Genomic DNA, 17,049 nt, shown 5'->3' with positions numbered 1-17,049 from the left:
ATCCTGGCATCCCTCATCGCTCCATTTCTTCACCAACACACTCAGTCTTTTCACTCACAACAGTTATATGGTTTATTTTTCTATTCATTTCACTATTCCAGTGAAACTCTAACGTTCGTACTATGTAATTGTGGCCAGTATATTTTCCAGGCATCACATATCACCGAAGTAGAACACTTTGTTTAAAACAAACACAGCTGTTTTATTAGCTGAAGAAAGGAGCTGTCACAAAAGATAAGTTTCCCTTATGTCAATATGTCAAAAACTGAATCCGTTACTCTATGTTTTCAAAAACATACAAGGGACTAACCTAATTTGCCATGTAATTATTTTCTCCTGGCAGATTTTTTCAGACAGGAGAAGTAAGTTGCTAGTTTGTGCTATGTGATGCTCACATTGACAGGAGTTCTAATCGCAAGTGTTCCTGACTGTATGTATGTGTGTGTGTGTGTGTGTGTGTGTGTGTGTGTGTGTGTGTGTATATATATATATATATATATATATATATATATATATATATATATATATATATATATATATATATATATATAGTATTACACCATCTATTTGCAGTTTGGCATTTGTAGGTTTTTACATCTGTGGATTATATAAAAAAAATAATAATAATAATAAAATACAAATAAATAAAAGAAACTTTTTTGGGAAAGAAGAACTCAAAAGTAACATCTTAATTTGGGGTGGCAAGCCATCCCCAGGGATCATAATGGTTTACTCTAACCTCAACCTCAAATCACTAAATGATAAGCAAGGTAATATTAAAGGCAAGCTTCACTGAACTCATTGTGGCAGCCTCAGAAGAGAAACACACACAGGTGGAGAACTGCACACAAAACTACAAGCACATAATAACACACACACCCTTCACTCAAAATTTCAAAATTATCATGGCGACTCCTTCACCAGCCTCCGGGTCCACGTCTGGGGAAGGGACCAGAAATGTCCCCAGGTCAGACTGCCTTTCTGACAATGACCCTAAATATCTTGACACCCACCTCAACTTTTTCTTCATTAACTTCTGCAACATTTGTGGTCTAAGGTCTAATTTTCAATCTGTAGAACACCACCTCTCCTCTTCTAAACCTCATCTTCTTTTCCTCACTGAAACTCAGGTATCTGAGGCAACTGACAGTAGCCCCTTTTCTGTTCCCTCCTACTATCTCTATCTCATTTCCAATCCAAAGCTGGATGTTGCATTTACGTGCGCAACAACTTAAACTGCACTCGTGCCCACGCTCTTGAATCTTCCGAGTTTTCCACACCCTAGCTACGACTACAGAGTCATTCTCAAACTAAATTTATCTGTGCTGTATACCTCTCACCTAACTCCTCTGACTATAAGAAATTCTTTGACTACTTAACTTCCAAAGTGGAGCACATTCTGACCCTCTTCCCTTTTGCAGAGATCTCCATTCTTGGAGACTTCAATGTTCATCACCAGCTTTGGCTTTCCTCTTCCTTCACTGACCATCCTGTTGAACTAGCCTTCAACTTTGCTATCCTCCACGACCTAGAGCAATTGGTACAACACCCTACTCATATTCCTGACTGTCTTGGAGATACACCCAACATTCTTGACCTTTTCCTGACCTCCAATCCTTCAGCATATGCTGTAACCCTCTCTTCTCCATTAGGCTCCTCCGATCACAATCTCATATCTGTATCTTGTCCTGTCACTCCAATCCCTCCTCAGGATCCCCCTAAGGAAAGGTGCCTCTGGCATTTTGCCTCTGCTAGTTGCGGGGACCTGAGGAGGTATTTTACTGATTTTCCTTGGAATGACTATTGCTTCCATGTCAGAGACCTGTCTTTGTGTGCCAAGTGCATGCATAACAGAGGTGATAGTGTCTGGCATGTAGGTGTACATTCCTCACTCTTTTACTCAACCTAAACCTTCCAAACCTTGGTTTAAAACAGCTTGTTCATGATAGAGAGGTGGCCCACAAAAGGTACTTAAGCCTTCCATCACCAGAATCTCATGCACTTTATATTTCTGCCCGGAACCATGCCAAGTCTGTTCTCCAACTACCCAAAAACTCCTTCATTAACAGAAAGTGTCAAAATCTTTCAAGACCTAACTCCCCTCGTAACTTCCGGCATCTAGCCAAAAATATTTCCAATAACTTTGTTTCTTCATCTTTTCCTCCTTTATTTCAACCAGATGGCACCACTGCTATCACATCTATTTCTAAAGCTGAACTCTTTGCTCAAACCTTTGCAAAAAACTCTACTTTGGATGATTCTGGGTTTGTTCCTTCCTCTCCTCCTCCCTCTGACTATTTCATGCCACATATTAAAATTCTTTGCAATGATGTTTTCCATGCCCTCACTGGCCTAAACCCTTGGAAGGCTTATGGACCTGATTGGGTCCTTCCTATTGTTCTTCGAAACTGTGCCCCCGTGCTTGCACCTTGCCTAGTCAAACTCTTTCAGCTCTGTCTGTCAACATCTACCTTTCCTTCTTGCTGGAAGTTTGCCTACATTCAGCCTGTTCCTAAAAAGGGTGACCATTCTAATCCCTCAAACTGCCAGCCTATTGCTTTAATTTCCTGCCTATCTAAAGTTTCTGAATTTATCCTCAACAGGAAGATTCTTAAACATCTATCACCTCACCTTTTGCTGTTGCCATGGATGTATCAAAAGCTTTTGATAGAGTCTGGCACAAAGCTTTGATTTCCAAACTATCTTCCTACAGCTTCTACCCTTCTCTCTGTAACTTCATCTCAAGTTTCCTTTCTGACCATTCTATTGCTGCAGTGGTAGATGGTTCTCCTAAATCTATTAACAGTGGTGTTCCTAAGGATTCTGTCCTGTTACCCACTCTCTTATTATTATTCATCAATGACCTTCTAAACCAAACTTCTTGTCCTATCCACTCCTACACTGATGATACTATCCTGCACTTTTCCATGTCTTTTCATAGACATCCAAACCTTCAGTAAGTAAAAATTTCATGCAGGGAAGCCACAGAAAGCCTGACTTCTGATCTTTCTAAAATTTCTGATTGGGCCACAGCAAACTTGGTATTGTTCAATGCCTCAAAAACTCGATTCTTCCATCTATCAACTCGATACAACCTTCCAGACAACTGTCCCCTCTTCTTCAATGACACTCAACTGTCTCCCTCTTCTACAATGAACATCCTTGGTCTGTCCTTTACTTATAATCTGAACTGGAAACTTCACATCTCATCTCTAGCTAAAACACCTTCTATGAAGTTGGACATTCTGAGACGTCTCCTCCAGTTTTTCTCACTTCCCCCAGCTGCTAACTCTGTATAAGGGCCTCATCCATCCATGTATGGAGTATGCTTCATGTCTGGGAGGGGTTCACTCATACCGCTCTTCTAGATAGGGTGGAATCAAAAGCTTTTTGTCTCATCAACTCCTCTCCTCTAACTGAATGTCTTCAGCCTCTCTCTCATTGCCGCAATGTTGTATCTCTAGCCGTCTTCTACTGCTATTTTTATGCTAACTGCTCTTCTGATCTTGCTAACTGCATGCCTCCCCTCCTCCCACAGCCTTGCTGCACAAGACTTTCTTCTTTCTCTCACTCCTATTCTATCCACCTCTAATGCAAGAGTTAACCAGTATTCTCAGTCATTCACCTCTTTCTCTGGTAAACTCTGGAACTCCCTGCCTGCTTCTGTACTTCCACCTTCCTGTGACTTGAATTCCTTCAAGAGGGAGGTTTCAAGACACTTATCCTTCAATTTTTGACTACCGCTTTGGACCTTTTCTGGGACTGGCATCTCAGTGGGCTTTTTTTGTTGGATTTTTGTTGCCCTTGGCCACTGTCCCTTCTACATAAAAAAAAATAAGATAAATAAATAAATAAATAAAATAAAAAAAAATAATAATAAAAAATAAATAAATAAAAAAGAGAAAATTACCTACAACCTGGTGATTGAAATTTCACAAAATATTCTGCCAAGTTTCCTGTGAAATGTTGAAGACTGAATCTCAGACCAAAATTCTCTAGAAACTGTCTTCTGTGACCTGCCTTTTATTTTCTCTTGAGACTGGCAAGTTGTGATGACAAGAAGAGAAAGAAGGGCAGCTAATCACTCAAGTAGTTCGGCATGTGTGTGTGTGTTCCTCTGCAGAGTCTGCCACAATGAATTCAACAGAGCTTGCCTTTGCCTTGCATTTAATAAGTGTGAGATGTATATTTTATGGTTTAAATTGTAAATATAGGTATTTTTGAGCCCTGTTGTGGTTGCATCCAGGATTTGTGGATTTTCTCTATTCATGGAGAAGCTTGGAATGCAACCCCTGCAAACAGTGAGGGAATACTACATATATATAAATTTTAAATCATCCACTATTTTGATTTAAACCTGAATTTAAATCAATCAGATAAGAATAAGATAATACAGTTAGATAAGATAGCATAGCTGAAAATATTCAAGCTAACTGAAATACTACTAGAAACATGAACAAATATTACTGGACTTTGTATGAAATTACAGTGACATATTGTCAGAGACTAAGTACATTGCATCTATCTGCTCAGATTTTTTTTTATCAGACTTATACTGTAAATTATGAGTTCAATTCAAAGGAAGTCTGTTGTTGTCATTCTACATCAAATCATCTGTCATGTTCTACAGTACTGTATAACCTCCTTCTTGTGGTGCCAGTAAGCAATCAATACATCAATGTTATGCTCTGAGTACCAATATCAATGTTATATCACAATCTTGTACATCAACTTTTTCTTATCAGGTCATAATTCAAATATGTCTTATTGTAATGAATCTTACCAGCAACTGCTCCATACACTGAAGACAATGGTGTTCTTTCTGTATTAAGGCACTTAGAAAATACTCTGGTGATGCGAGTTTGAAGACCATTAGTGGTGGTGTTGTAGTTTTTGCAAATTTGAGAAATCAGACGAGCAGCAAAGTCCCGAAGAGCCCAATGGTTGTCCATGTCTGGCTTCATGCACAGCTGTCTACTCACAATGCAAGTCATCACTGAGGGAACTAGCTCATGAAGCTGCAAGAAAATAATGGCATTATTACAAAATAAAAATATGTACTATCTGTTATCTGGTACATTGTCATGGTTATTCATTTTGTCCAATGGCAACCATGTCAACTTCCTATTGCAGACATGCACTGGTGGTTGCAGAAATGTACCCAAAACCTTCATGGGTCAGTGGAGACAAAATATTTATATAGTTGGAAAAATGAGAGAGAGAGAGAGAGAGAGAGAGAGAGAGAGAGAGAGAGAGAGAGAGAGAGAGAGAGAGAGAGAGAGAGAGAGAGAGAGAGAGAGAGAGAGAGAGAGAGAGAGAGAGAGAGAGAGAGAGAGAGAGAGAGAGAGAGAGAGAGAGAGAGAGAGAGAGAGAGAGAGAGAGAGAGAGAGAGAGAGAGAGAGAGAGAGAGAGAGAGAGAGAGAGAGAGAGAGAGAGAGAGAGAGAGAGAGAGAGAGAGAGAGAGAGAGAGAGAGAGATTAACTCCAAAAGGCAACTCATGCAAAATTAAAGACCAAAATCAGCTTAACCTATGCAGTAATAATTACTGTATAGCTTATAAAATGAGACTAAAAGGGCTGCTGGTCCTGGTTGAAGGTAGGTAGATTTAGCCTGTGCAACAGCACCTCCCTGATACTGTTTTGCTTAGTTTCTTTATATAGTCCAGTTTGCTCTGTTGTTTCTTTCAAATATCTTTAATTTCTCTTCTGTTTTTCTCTTTTTCTTCCAAAAACAGCATAGTATTTATTTTATTGTTTTAGTGTTACTGTTGTCAAAAAAGAGCTCATCAATAACCTGATACTCATTTTCTATATATGATCTTTGTAATTTATCCACTTGTTTCCTCAGCTCTTCATGAAGACCAGAAGAGACATATGGATAAACTACAAAGACTGTGAAGAAAAATGAAGACCAAGTTACAGGTGAGTTTTTTTTCTAACAGTAACACTGAGAAAAAAAAAAAAAAAAAAAAAAAAAACGAGAGAAACAAGAAAGGAGATAAAATTTCAAAGACACCTTAAACAAGGGAGCTGCCAACCAGAACCAGAACCAACAGCCCTTCTTAATGTCATGTCCTCAGAGGGGTATCTGATCACACATCAGAATTTTGATAAGTTGGGAAAAACTGAGCCACTATTATACCTACTTCTGTAGACTTTACTATATATCATAGTGTATGCATGTGTACAGTTTCTTGAACTGTTTTATCCCATTAATATAAAATATAATGAATTACAAAAAAACTATGATTAAAGTATAATTATAAAAATCTGTTTTAGAAATGAATGCCTAACATACCATCATTAAGTGCACATATATATGACAAAAAAGACATTTATTTATCATTACTCATATGGTTTCCTAAGAGATGGTAAATTAATAATATAACCTTTATACAGTAAATCCTCTCCAATTCGGACAAGTAAAAGTAAACATTGGGATATTTCATTCAGTTTCACCCTAGTTGATATTTTTCAACAGGTTTCCATGATCCAAGGTGAAGTTCAAATTGTCCAGGCCTTAATATCGTGCTCTTCATTTAAGTATGAAAATTTCTCCACTTAGCTCACAAGATGGGAAAATTTGGTTTACATCATTGAATTAAGCAGCCACTTTGCAATTAACACACCAATTTCAAAACTTAATAGGACAAAAACTGAAAATTAACACACCAATTTCAAAACTTAATAGGACAAAAACTGAGTACTGTATTTCCTTCCATACGACATTTTTTTTTTTTTTTTTTTTTTTTTTAAGATTTGAAAAATCATTGTTTCTTATACAGTAAAATCCCTCTTATCTGGCATCAACGGGACCACTGACATGCCGGATACTTGAATATTGCCGGATACTTGAATAGAAGTGAAATTATGTCCACAATCACCACCCTACACTCACATATCTTACCATAACAAAGATCAGCTGATCTTAATCAGCAGCTGATCTGATCAGCTGCTTAAGTGTAAACAGAACACGCTTTCTCTTTTCTACAACTTTAGGCATGATGAAGGCGTCAGGCGATAAACAGTGCACACGCAGGACTGAGTCACTGAGTAAACACAGTGGAGTGGGCCGCGGGTGGCACGAAGCAGTGCGCTCTGGTGGCGAGGGGACAAAGTATGCCTTGTGCAGGAATTTTAATAGATTTTATGAGTACACATTGATTTTTTATTGATTTTAAGGCTCGAGGAAAAATGTGCCGGATACTTGAAGCTGCTGGATACTCGAATGCAGGATGAGAGGGATTTTACTGTACTCCAAAGGTTAGGTTTTGGCAGGCCTATGGATTATTGTTACTTATATGAGACTAACACCCAAAACATCTCCATCTGACACAATAGTTCCCAGAATTAATTATATATATTTGTAAATTATTTGATAATGATTACAGATCAGAATACACTCAACCTCAGCAACTTCGGGTTATTGGGAGGAGTACTGGTCCGATATTGCCGTCTGTCTGATGTTCTAGTTGTTTGGGGAGGGGGTAATGTTCCAAAAGTGCATAACTTGCAAATACATACAATAATACAGAATACTTTGCACAAATGTATCCATAAAGCACTAATACACATCAGTAAGTATGACATGAAAGTAATAATACTGTACTAATAAAAATAAAGTAATAGTAGTAAAGGTACTAATGAGAGAGAGAGAGAGAGAGAGAGAGAGAGAGAGAGAGAGAGAGAGAGAGAGAGAGAGAGAGAGAGAGAGAGAGAGAGAGAGAGAGAGAGAGAGAGAGAGAGAGAGAGAGAAATTCCAAAAAGATAAAAATGAAAAAGGCCTTACAGATCTGCTGAAAAAAATAAAAATGTATGAATGATACTCTTTCAACAATCAATGGGTGGAAAGAAAGGTAAAGCTGTGCAAACTCCACAGACCTAGTAACAATTTCTAAGAATTAATACAAGGAGCAACATTAAATTTTTTGGGGTAATGGATAACAATTACTATAATCATTATTATTTGATGATATAGAGAGCAATTAAACAAATACTTGCACACAAAACTTACATATTTCTCAAGATAAAGTGTTTGATTATCTAGGAGAGCTTTAGCCATTCTCATCAAGTAGATCAAAAGGGCCAAGTTCTTCTGGACAACATTCACCCTTATTCCCTCTGCGATGAAAGTACAGAGGCGAGGTACCATCTGATGCAGTCCAGGATCAAAGGCCAAACTGTGTAGGGCTTCCTGAAGAAAAAAAATAATAAATAAAATAAAATAAAATAAAATAAAATAATATAAAAATAAATAAAATAAATAAATAAGTAAATAAATAGCAAAAATAAATAAATAACAACACATGTACCTTTTCCAATCCAGCTCACAAACCAAGAGCTCAAGACTCAATTTTTTCTTTGATTACTGCAATACATTTATAAAGCAAAAAAGAAAGCAATCTTTCCTTACATGTTTAAGATATAAAAATATCCAAAATTCATCAAAACTACTCAAAATATGTATTAGTTTAATTTTAAATAACATGCAATGCAATCCTGAATTGATGATTTGTTTGAATTGTTTCATAAGTTTTTTTTTATTTTCAATTGCTATTTGAGTTATTAACAAATTTACTTAGCATACATTCTTAGAATCCATCTCTGATGCAGGTAAAAAATCTAATGTACAAGCTGATTAATGTTTATATTTCCTATCAATAAAAGTGGCTTCAGGATAGTTACCCCTCTTTTAGGTTCATCTGATCCAACACAGGCTTCAGTTATTTCCTTGTAGTACAGTTGCTGTTCAGCAGAAAGTTCATGTGTTGCTAGCTGCTTCACCTTAACAGTCTCTATGCTCTTCATACCACGCCTGAGAAAACATGACATATGTGTCTTAGTAACCTCTTTGAATTTTCAAGCTAACTTGCATGACATTCTTCCAGTTTATCACGATGAATTTTGTAATTTAGCTTACCCTGTCCTAGACATAGGACATATATATATATATATATATATATATATATATATATATATATATATATATATATATATATATATATATACATACATACATACATACATATACATACATATATATATATATATATATATATATATATATATATATATATATATATATATATATATATATATATATATATATATATATATATATATATATATATATATATATATATATATATATATATATATATATATATATATATATATATATATATATGGTTCTCTTATCTTATGGTCTTATTATCACTCAAGATAATGATGTAATATTTCTTTGGATGAAATTTCATCCTCTAACCTTGCCACCCACTTACCTGAGTTCTCTTAGAAAATGTAAGTTATATAGGGACAAGTATTTTACATATCCATGATTGAAATACTAGACAAATGACTGTACAAATAATGAATAACAAATAATAAATAAACACAAATTAATTCCTACAAGCAGGGTTTGAAAAAACCCACTGTTTTTGGGGGGTTTTATTGTTTGTTTTTCGGTTTTATTTATTTCTGTTTATTCCTCATATTTAAATGTACATCAGTTTAAATAAGCAATTAAAAAGTAATTTAAAGTGTTTTTTTTTCTCTCCATGTAGGAGGGGCACTGATAAAAAAGACCTACTGAGGTGCCAGTCCCCAAAGAGTCGAAAGTGATAGTCAGAAATTACAGGATAAATGTCTTGAAACAGCTCAAATCATAGGAAGGTAAAAATACAGAAGCAGGCAGGGAGTTCCAGAGTTTACCAGAGAAAAGGATGAATGGTTGAAAATACTGGTTAACTTTTGCATTAGAGAGGTGGACAGAATAGGGGTGAGACAAAGAAGAAAGTCTTGTGCAGCGATGCCACTGGAGGACATGCAGTTAGCAAGATCAGAAGAGCAGTTGGCATGAAAATAGCGGAAGATAGCAAGAGATGCAACACTGTATCGATGAGAGAGAGGCTAAAGACAGTCAGTCAGAGGAGAGTTGACAAGATGATAAGCTCTGGATTCCACCCTGTCTAAAAGAGTGGTATTTGTGGAACCCCCCATACATGTGAAGCATACTCCATACATGGATGGATAAGGCCCCTGTACAGACTTAGCAGCAGGTGGGGGAGGGATAGAAGGAGGGAAAAAACTGGCAGAAATGACTCAGAATGCCTAACTTCACAGAAGCTGTTTTAGCTAGAGATGAGATGTGAAGTTTCCAGTTTAGATTATAACTAAAGGACAGACCAAGGATGTTCAGTGCAGAAGAGGGGCTCTGGTGAGTGTTATTGAAAAAGAAGGGATAGTTGTCAGAAAGGTTGTGTCGAGCTGATAGATGGAGGAATTGAGTTTTGAGGCATTGAACAATACTAAATTTGCTCTGTCCCAAATTTAAGAGAGAGATCAAAAGTTAGGCATTCTCTGGCTTCATTGCAAGAATTGTTTACTTCCTGAAGAGTTGGATGTCTACAAAAAGACATCAAAAAGTGCAGTGTAGGAGTGGATAGGACAAGAAGTTTGGTTTAGAAGATCACTGATAAATAATAGGAAGAGAGTAGGTGACAGGATAGAACCCTGAGGAACACTACTCTTAACAGATTTAGAAGAACAGTAACTGTCTACCACAGCAGCAAAAGAATGGTCAAAAAGGAAGTTTGAAAATCAAAGCTTTGTGCCAGACTCTATTAAAAGCTTTTGATATGTCTAAGGCAACAGCAAAAGTTTCACCAAAAATCCCTAAAAGAGGGTGACCAAGACTCAGTAGGGAAAGCCAAAAGATCACCAGTATAACAGCCTTGATGGAATACATACTGCTGATCAAGAAACAGGATGTGAAGTGATAAATGTTTAAGAATCTTCCTGTTAAGGATAGATTCAGAAACTTTAAATAAGCACAAAATTAAAGCAATAGGACTGTAGTTTGATGTACTAGAATGGTCACCCTTTTTAGGAACAGGCTGAATTCGGGCAAACTTCCAGCAAGAAGGAAAGGTAGATGTTGATAAAAAGAGTTGGAAGAGTTTGACTAGGCAAGGTGCAAGCACAGAGGCACAATTTTGGAGAACAGTAGGAGGGACCCCATCAGGTCCATAAGCCTTCTGAGGGTTTAGGCCAGTGAAGGCAAGAAAAATATCACTGCAAAGGATTTGAATGGGTAGCATGAAGTAGTCAGAGGGTGGAGGAGAGGGAGGAACAAGCCCTGAATCATCCAAGGTAGAGTTTTTAGCAAAGTTTTGAGCAAAGAGTTCAGCTTCAGAAACAGATGAGATGGCAGTGTTGCCATCAGGTTGAAATAAAGGATGGAAAGATGAAGAAACAAAATTATTGGAGAACTTTTTGAGTAAATGCCAGAATTCTTAAGAGGAGTTAGATCTTGAAAGATTTTGACACTTTCTATTAATGAAGATCAGGCACTTGTTTAGGTCATGTTGATACAGATTGGTTTAGTTGGTCAAAGCCTGTATTAACTTGTACTGAACAGGAAATGAATAGGATATGGTTGACTACTTTTACATTTACATATATATATATATATATATATATATATATATATATATATATATATATATATATATATATATATATATATATATATATATATATATATATATATATATATATATATATATATATATATATATATATATATATATATATACCTTATTTATCAGTATGATATAGAAATAAATTTTGATATGTAAAAAAATAAATAAATAAATAAATAAATAAAAAAAAGTGAGTTTTTTTTTTTTTGGTTGGGGTTTTTAATGCCAATCCTGTGTACAAGTACATTCTTTAAAGTACAAGTACCCTTTTCTTAGCATATAGGATAGCATAAAAAGTAACAATAATAAAAAAAACATATATATATATATATATATATATATATATATATATATATATATATATATATATATATATATATATATATATATATATATATATATATATATATATATATATATATATAAAGAAAAACAAGATAGTGACTCAAAAGAAACTATTAACTTTTTTCAAACTACCATAAAAAGATAACCACCCTGCTGCCCTCCAACTAAGCAACTAACTTGTGAGGGTAGGCCTGCAGCCAGATAACAAGCCCAAAGTGATGAATACATATTTTTATATTCCTTTAAGGTTATACAGTCAGCGAATGCTGATCTTGTGTTGCAGCATTCACTGCTTGGGGAGTGCGTTTTACTCAACAATCATAAGAAATGGGCTGGGATAAACTGACTTATTAGCATCTCAACCACATCCTTCTTCCTCACTCATGCCCATAGTAACAATAACCAGCATTAAACATATTACCATTGTCAGTGTCATTGTGTCTTAGGTGATGCATGATCTCTGTTCTTGGGGTGAAATGTATTGTGCTCTGTTCATGCTATGGTGCTTGTAGTGATGAGAGCGAGGCAGACAAGTCAAGTTGATATCATTCCATCATAAATCTTCACATGTCAGGCTTGAATGGTGCCAATATAGTAAAACATGTGAATTTAAAAGAGCAAAACTTCCAGAACGTCATACGAAAACTTGTCAAGGAAGGCAGTGAGGAATCGTCTTTTCACAACCATGGTGACGGTATCCCTTTATCTTCACCCAACGGTTTGTAGCTTTTCTATGAAGGCAGCTGAATTCTAATCTGACTCTTACAGCAAGGCAACTGAAGGGAAGCAGTTGGATGCCACCACTGTGGCTGTGAAAAGATAATTCCTCACTTATCCCTTGACAAATCTTTGTACGAGGTTTTGGAATTTTCATATTTTTATAATTCACATTTTTAGCTATATGGACACCATTCAAGCCTGACATGTGAAGATTTATGATGGAATATCACCATGAATTGTCTGCCTCGCACTCATCACTACAAACACCACAGCATAAAGAGAACATAATGCGTTTCAACCTGAGAAAAAAGCCGGTAACATATCACAATGAATACTGATCCTGGAAATTAATAATGGTTATTGTTGCTATGTGAGGAGGAAATATGCACTTGACATGCCAATAAGTCAATTTGTCCTTGCCTATTCTTTTATGGTTGCTGGGAGGCCTTAAATAAAACATGCTCCCCAAGCAGTGTGTACTGCCACAACACAAGATTAGTGTTTGGTGAGTGTAAAGGGCAACCAAATGAGACAAGATGGAGCAGCTAGAAGTCTTTCTGCATGGGTTTTATTTATTAATTCTGATTCGTTATCATTTTAACTTTCAATTGATAATTAATCAGAAATAATAAATTGGTAAATAATGCTCAACAAAACTAAATTTTTGAGAAAAACTGATGAGCAATAACCTCACCAACACACTCTCACACTTCTCTCAGTATCTAAAAATATACCTGTGAGCTGGAGTAACATAGGACTGTCTACATATTAAACTGTAAAGTGATGTGTTTGTCAGAGATAGGGGTTTTGTGAGGTTGCATTTTTTTTTTGTATATTTTTTTTATTTACCCAGTAAAATGAGAAAAAATTAACAAATTGTTTCATGTATATATATATATATATATATATTATTCCCATGCTATGAATGGAAATATGCCTACTATATAACTCTGATTCTTGAATTTTTTCCCTTCTCAATAAACAAGAATTATACGTTCAACAAAATGGTTGGATGTGCATCTGGCAACACCTCATGTCTCAAGCCTGTGGTTACTACAGCCACAGTTCTCAAAGAAAAGAACATACTATGAATTTTACAACTTTCAGCTTTCCTTTTCATTTACTTTGAAGTCTCATTTCCTATTTCTTAAGCCTTACTGATTATAGATTTAAGAAGTAAATTCCTAGAAGAAAGTAACTTTTCTTTTATGTGATGATTTTTGGGGAAACACAGCAGCCCACCCTGTGAAGCCAATTCCGCAACAATGTCAGTGTGCTAAAACATTTATAACCAAAATTTCTATCCCTCTCCAATACTATAGTTTTCAATTTCATTTTATTGTTTTGATATATGTATGTTGACATATGCAGTGAAAAAACAAAATAATCCCTAAATATATCTCAGTTCCTACAGAAATATTCAATCTATAATAACTCTGACCCCAAAAGATAGGTATGTATATGAAAAAATTCACTCCTGATTTGTCAATATTCTTTGTTACTGTTAGTGACAAGTCTTATATACAGTAAAATCCCTCTTATCCGGCATCAACGGGACCGCCGACATGCCGGATACTTGAATATTGCCGGATACTTGAATAGAAGTGAAATTATGTCCACAATCACCACCCTACACTCACGCATCTTACCATAACAAAGATCAGCTGATCTGATCAGCTGCTTAAGTGTAAGCACAACACGCTTCCTCTTTTCTACAACTTTAGGCATGATGAAGGCGTCAGGAGATAAACAGTGCACACGCGGGACTGAGTCACTGAGTAAACACGGTGCAGTGGGCCGCGGGTGGCGCGATGCAGTGCGCTCTGGTGGCGAGGGGACAAAGTATGCCTCGCACGGGAATTTTAATCGATTTTATGAGTACATATTGATTTTTTATTGATTTTAAGGCTCGGGGAAAAATGTGTCGGATACTTGAAGCTGCCGGATACTCGAATGCCGGATGAGAGGGATTTTACTGTATACAAACAAAACTGAAGGCCATAATATGGGTAAAAACAATATATATATATATATATATATATATATATATATATATATATATATATATATATATATATATATATATATACATATATATACTAAACACTTCCCTAAGAGGTATGTACATATACATACTAAACACTGTATAGGTTAAAGCTGTTGAAGTGAGCAAAGCGAGACTACTACAATCAAAGAAAAGAATTCATACCCATGGATGTGCTTCTGGTCCTTGTGATCTTGCTGGGCAGTCAACTTGGCTGCAGGGTCCACTGAATCCTTCTTCTGCAAGTCCTTAGTGATTGGTGGAGGATTTTCAGGTATTGTTGGTTGCACCCCATCAATGGCCAGCCAGTGTGCTGTAGATGATGACACTATGTTCAGTAGAGACAATGCCCAGGATGGAATTACCTTCCATATCCTTCATATATTGTACACCACTGTTCATCCTTTTTTATTAAAGACAACATCAAGTTCCTCTAATATCAGTCAACAAGCTTTTCTAGTAATAAATTCCCTTCTACAATAAACCCTTGCTATACTGGATATTTATATATCTGATTATTAGCTATATTGGACACTTTCAGACATCTGGACAAATTTCTTAAAAACTGTTTAAGATCTGGTTTATAGGATAGGAACCTGCTCATGTGTATGAGCCAAAGTGCAGTGCAGCAGTTTAAGACAATATATCTGATTCAGTACAAGGGAAGGGAGGGGAAAGAAGAAAGAAGAGAGAGAGAGAGAGAGAGAGAGAGAGAGAGAGAGAGAGAGAGAGAGAGAGAGAGAGAGAGAGAGAGAGAGAGAGAGAGAGAGAGAGAGAGAGAGAGAGAGAGAGAGAGAGAGAGAGAGAGAGAGAGAGAGAGAGAATCTACTGACCTGTCAATGACTATAACAACACACATTTCTTATCCATACCATGCTCCTCTCCCTCCTGACCTCTACCACCTTCCTATTCACCATTCACTATGCTCAGATACATTTTACTTACATACATATACATATAACTGTGCCTACAGTGTTGTATGGGGCTAAAACATGGAACATGCAAGTAATGGAGGAGAAATATGTAATGGAAATGTCTGAGGTGTATATACAGAGTAACATGGAGGAATAGAATAAGAAATGAGTTGTTAAGAACTGGTATTTTGAGATAGCAGGTTGGATTGGCAGACCAGTGTGTGTTGAAATGGTTTGGGCATGTGGAGAGAATGGAGGACAGTAAACTAAATTAGTAAAGAGAATAATGAGGTCAGATGTACACAGTGAAAGGTTAGGAGGAAGACCATTCATTTTTAGGAGTGTTAAAAGTAGAAGGCTGGAAGTAGTGCTAAAGTTATACTTGGCGCTGGTCAGACCTCATCTAGACTACGCTGTGCAGTTCTGGTCCCCACATTACAGGAAAGATATAGGTCTATTAGAATTAGTACAGAGGAGAATGACTAAAAGGATACAGGGGATGAGGAGTATTCCTTATGAGGCGAGGTTGAAGCTGTTAAATTTACATTCTTTAGAGAGACGTAGGTTAAGAGGGGACCTGATAGAAGTCTTTAAGTGGTATAAGGGTTATAACAAGGGGGATGTAGGCAAAATTCTTAGGATCAGCAACCAGGGTAGAACAAGAAATAATGGGTACAAGCTTGAAAAATTTAGGTTTAGGAAGGAGATAGGAAAAAATTGGTTCTCAAATAGAGTGGCAGATGAGTGGAATGGACTCAGTAATCATGTTGTTAGTGCTAGGACACTAGAGAGCTTTAAGAAAAGATTAGACAAGTTTATGGATGGGGATAACAGATGGAAATAGGTAGGTATATTTCATACAGGGACTGCCACGTGTAAGCCTGGTCGCTTCTTGCAGCTTCCCTTATTTCTCTTATGTTCTTATGTTCTTATATCTGGATTGGATGAACTGTGTGAAGAGAGCACTGAATAAGAGACGAATGACTGTGCAGCAAATATGAGTGATTCTGCATGAAAGGTAAATGGAGAACGACAGAGGTGAGTATGTGAAAATAACATGGTCTCATCAACCCAAGGGAGGGGGGTGTGGGTGCACCAGGCAGGGCCCAGTAGCGCATGGACACAGCCAGAGTGTGGGGCACTCCATGTGAAATACCCTGCATCTGCTTTGGCTTCAGGACTGGAGTAGATGCATGGTGGGATACAGCCTCATTATGAAGGGGCAGCAATAAACCAGTGTATACTGCTGGGCTCTGGTGAGGTTGTATGGACCCAGTTGTGCTGAGCCTGGGCTCCTCAGGTGTAGTATGATGGGCCATGAGGCTTCCCCTTTCCACTGGGCCCTGATGGGTCTAATAATGTGTATGTGAATGTGTGGTGTCTTGTCTGGACTACCTACATGGGACTGTTGGCCTGGTATATAGATAAACATATAACACACACACACACACACACACACACACACACACACACACACACACACAAACATTTTAGTGACTTCAGGTAAGGTATAGACATAAAAGTCTTTTTGAGCTATCATATAA

At 36.7% G+C, this 17,049-nt stretch overlaps 1 protein-coding gene across 1 annotated transcript in view; it reads right to left on the bottom strand.

Annotated features, from left to right (window-relative positions):
* LOC135104197 (transcription initiation factor TFIID subunit 6-like) overlaps positions 1 to 17,049 on the bottom strand; it is a 45,062-nt gene that overhangs the window by 22,418 nt on the left and 5,595 nt on the right. The window contains exons 4-7 of the mRNA XM_064011309.1: positions 14,757 to 14,904; positions 8,685 to 8,814; positions 8,014 to 8,193; positions 4,784 to 5,018 (exon numbers count right to left, since the gene is read on the bottom strand). Coding sequence (XP_063867379.1) covers positions 4,784 to 5,018; positions 8,014 to 8,193; positions 8,685 to 8,814; positions 14,757 to 14,904 — 693 coding nt within the window. The remainder of the gene's footprint in view (positions 1 to 4,783; positions 5,019 to 8,013; positions 8,194 to 8,684; positions 8,815 to 14,756; positions 14,905 to 17,049) is intronic.

Source organism: Scylla paramamosain, chromosome 10 (genome assembly GCF_035594125.1).
Source record: "Scylla paramamosain isolate STU-SP2022 chromosome 10, ASM3559412v1, whole genome shotgun sequence".
NCBI lineage: Eukaryota > Metazoa > Arthropoda > Malacostraca > Decapoda > Portunidae > Scylla > Scylla paramamosain.
The sequence above is the reverse complement of the archived record's forward strand: the minus strand, read 5'-3'. Positions and strand labels throughout refer to the sequence as shown.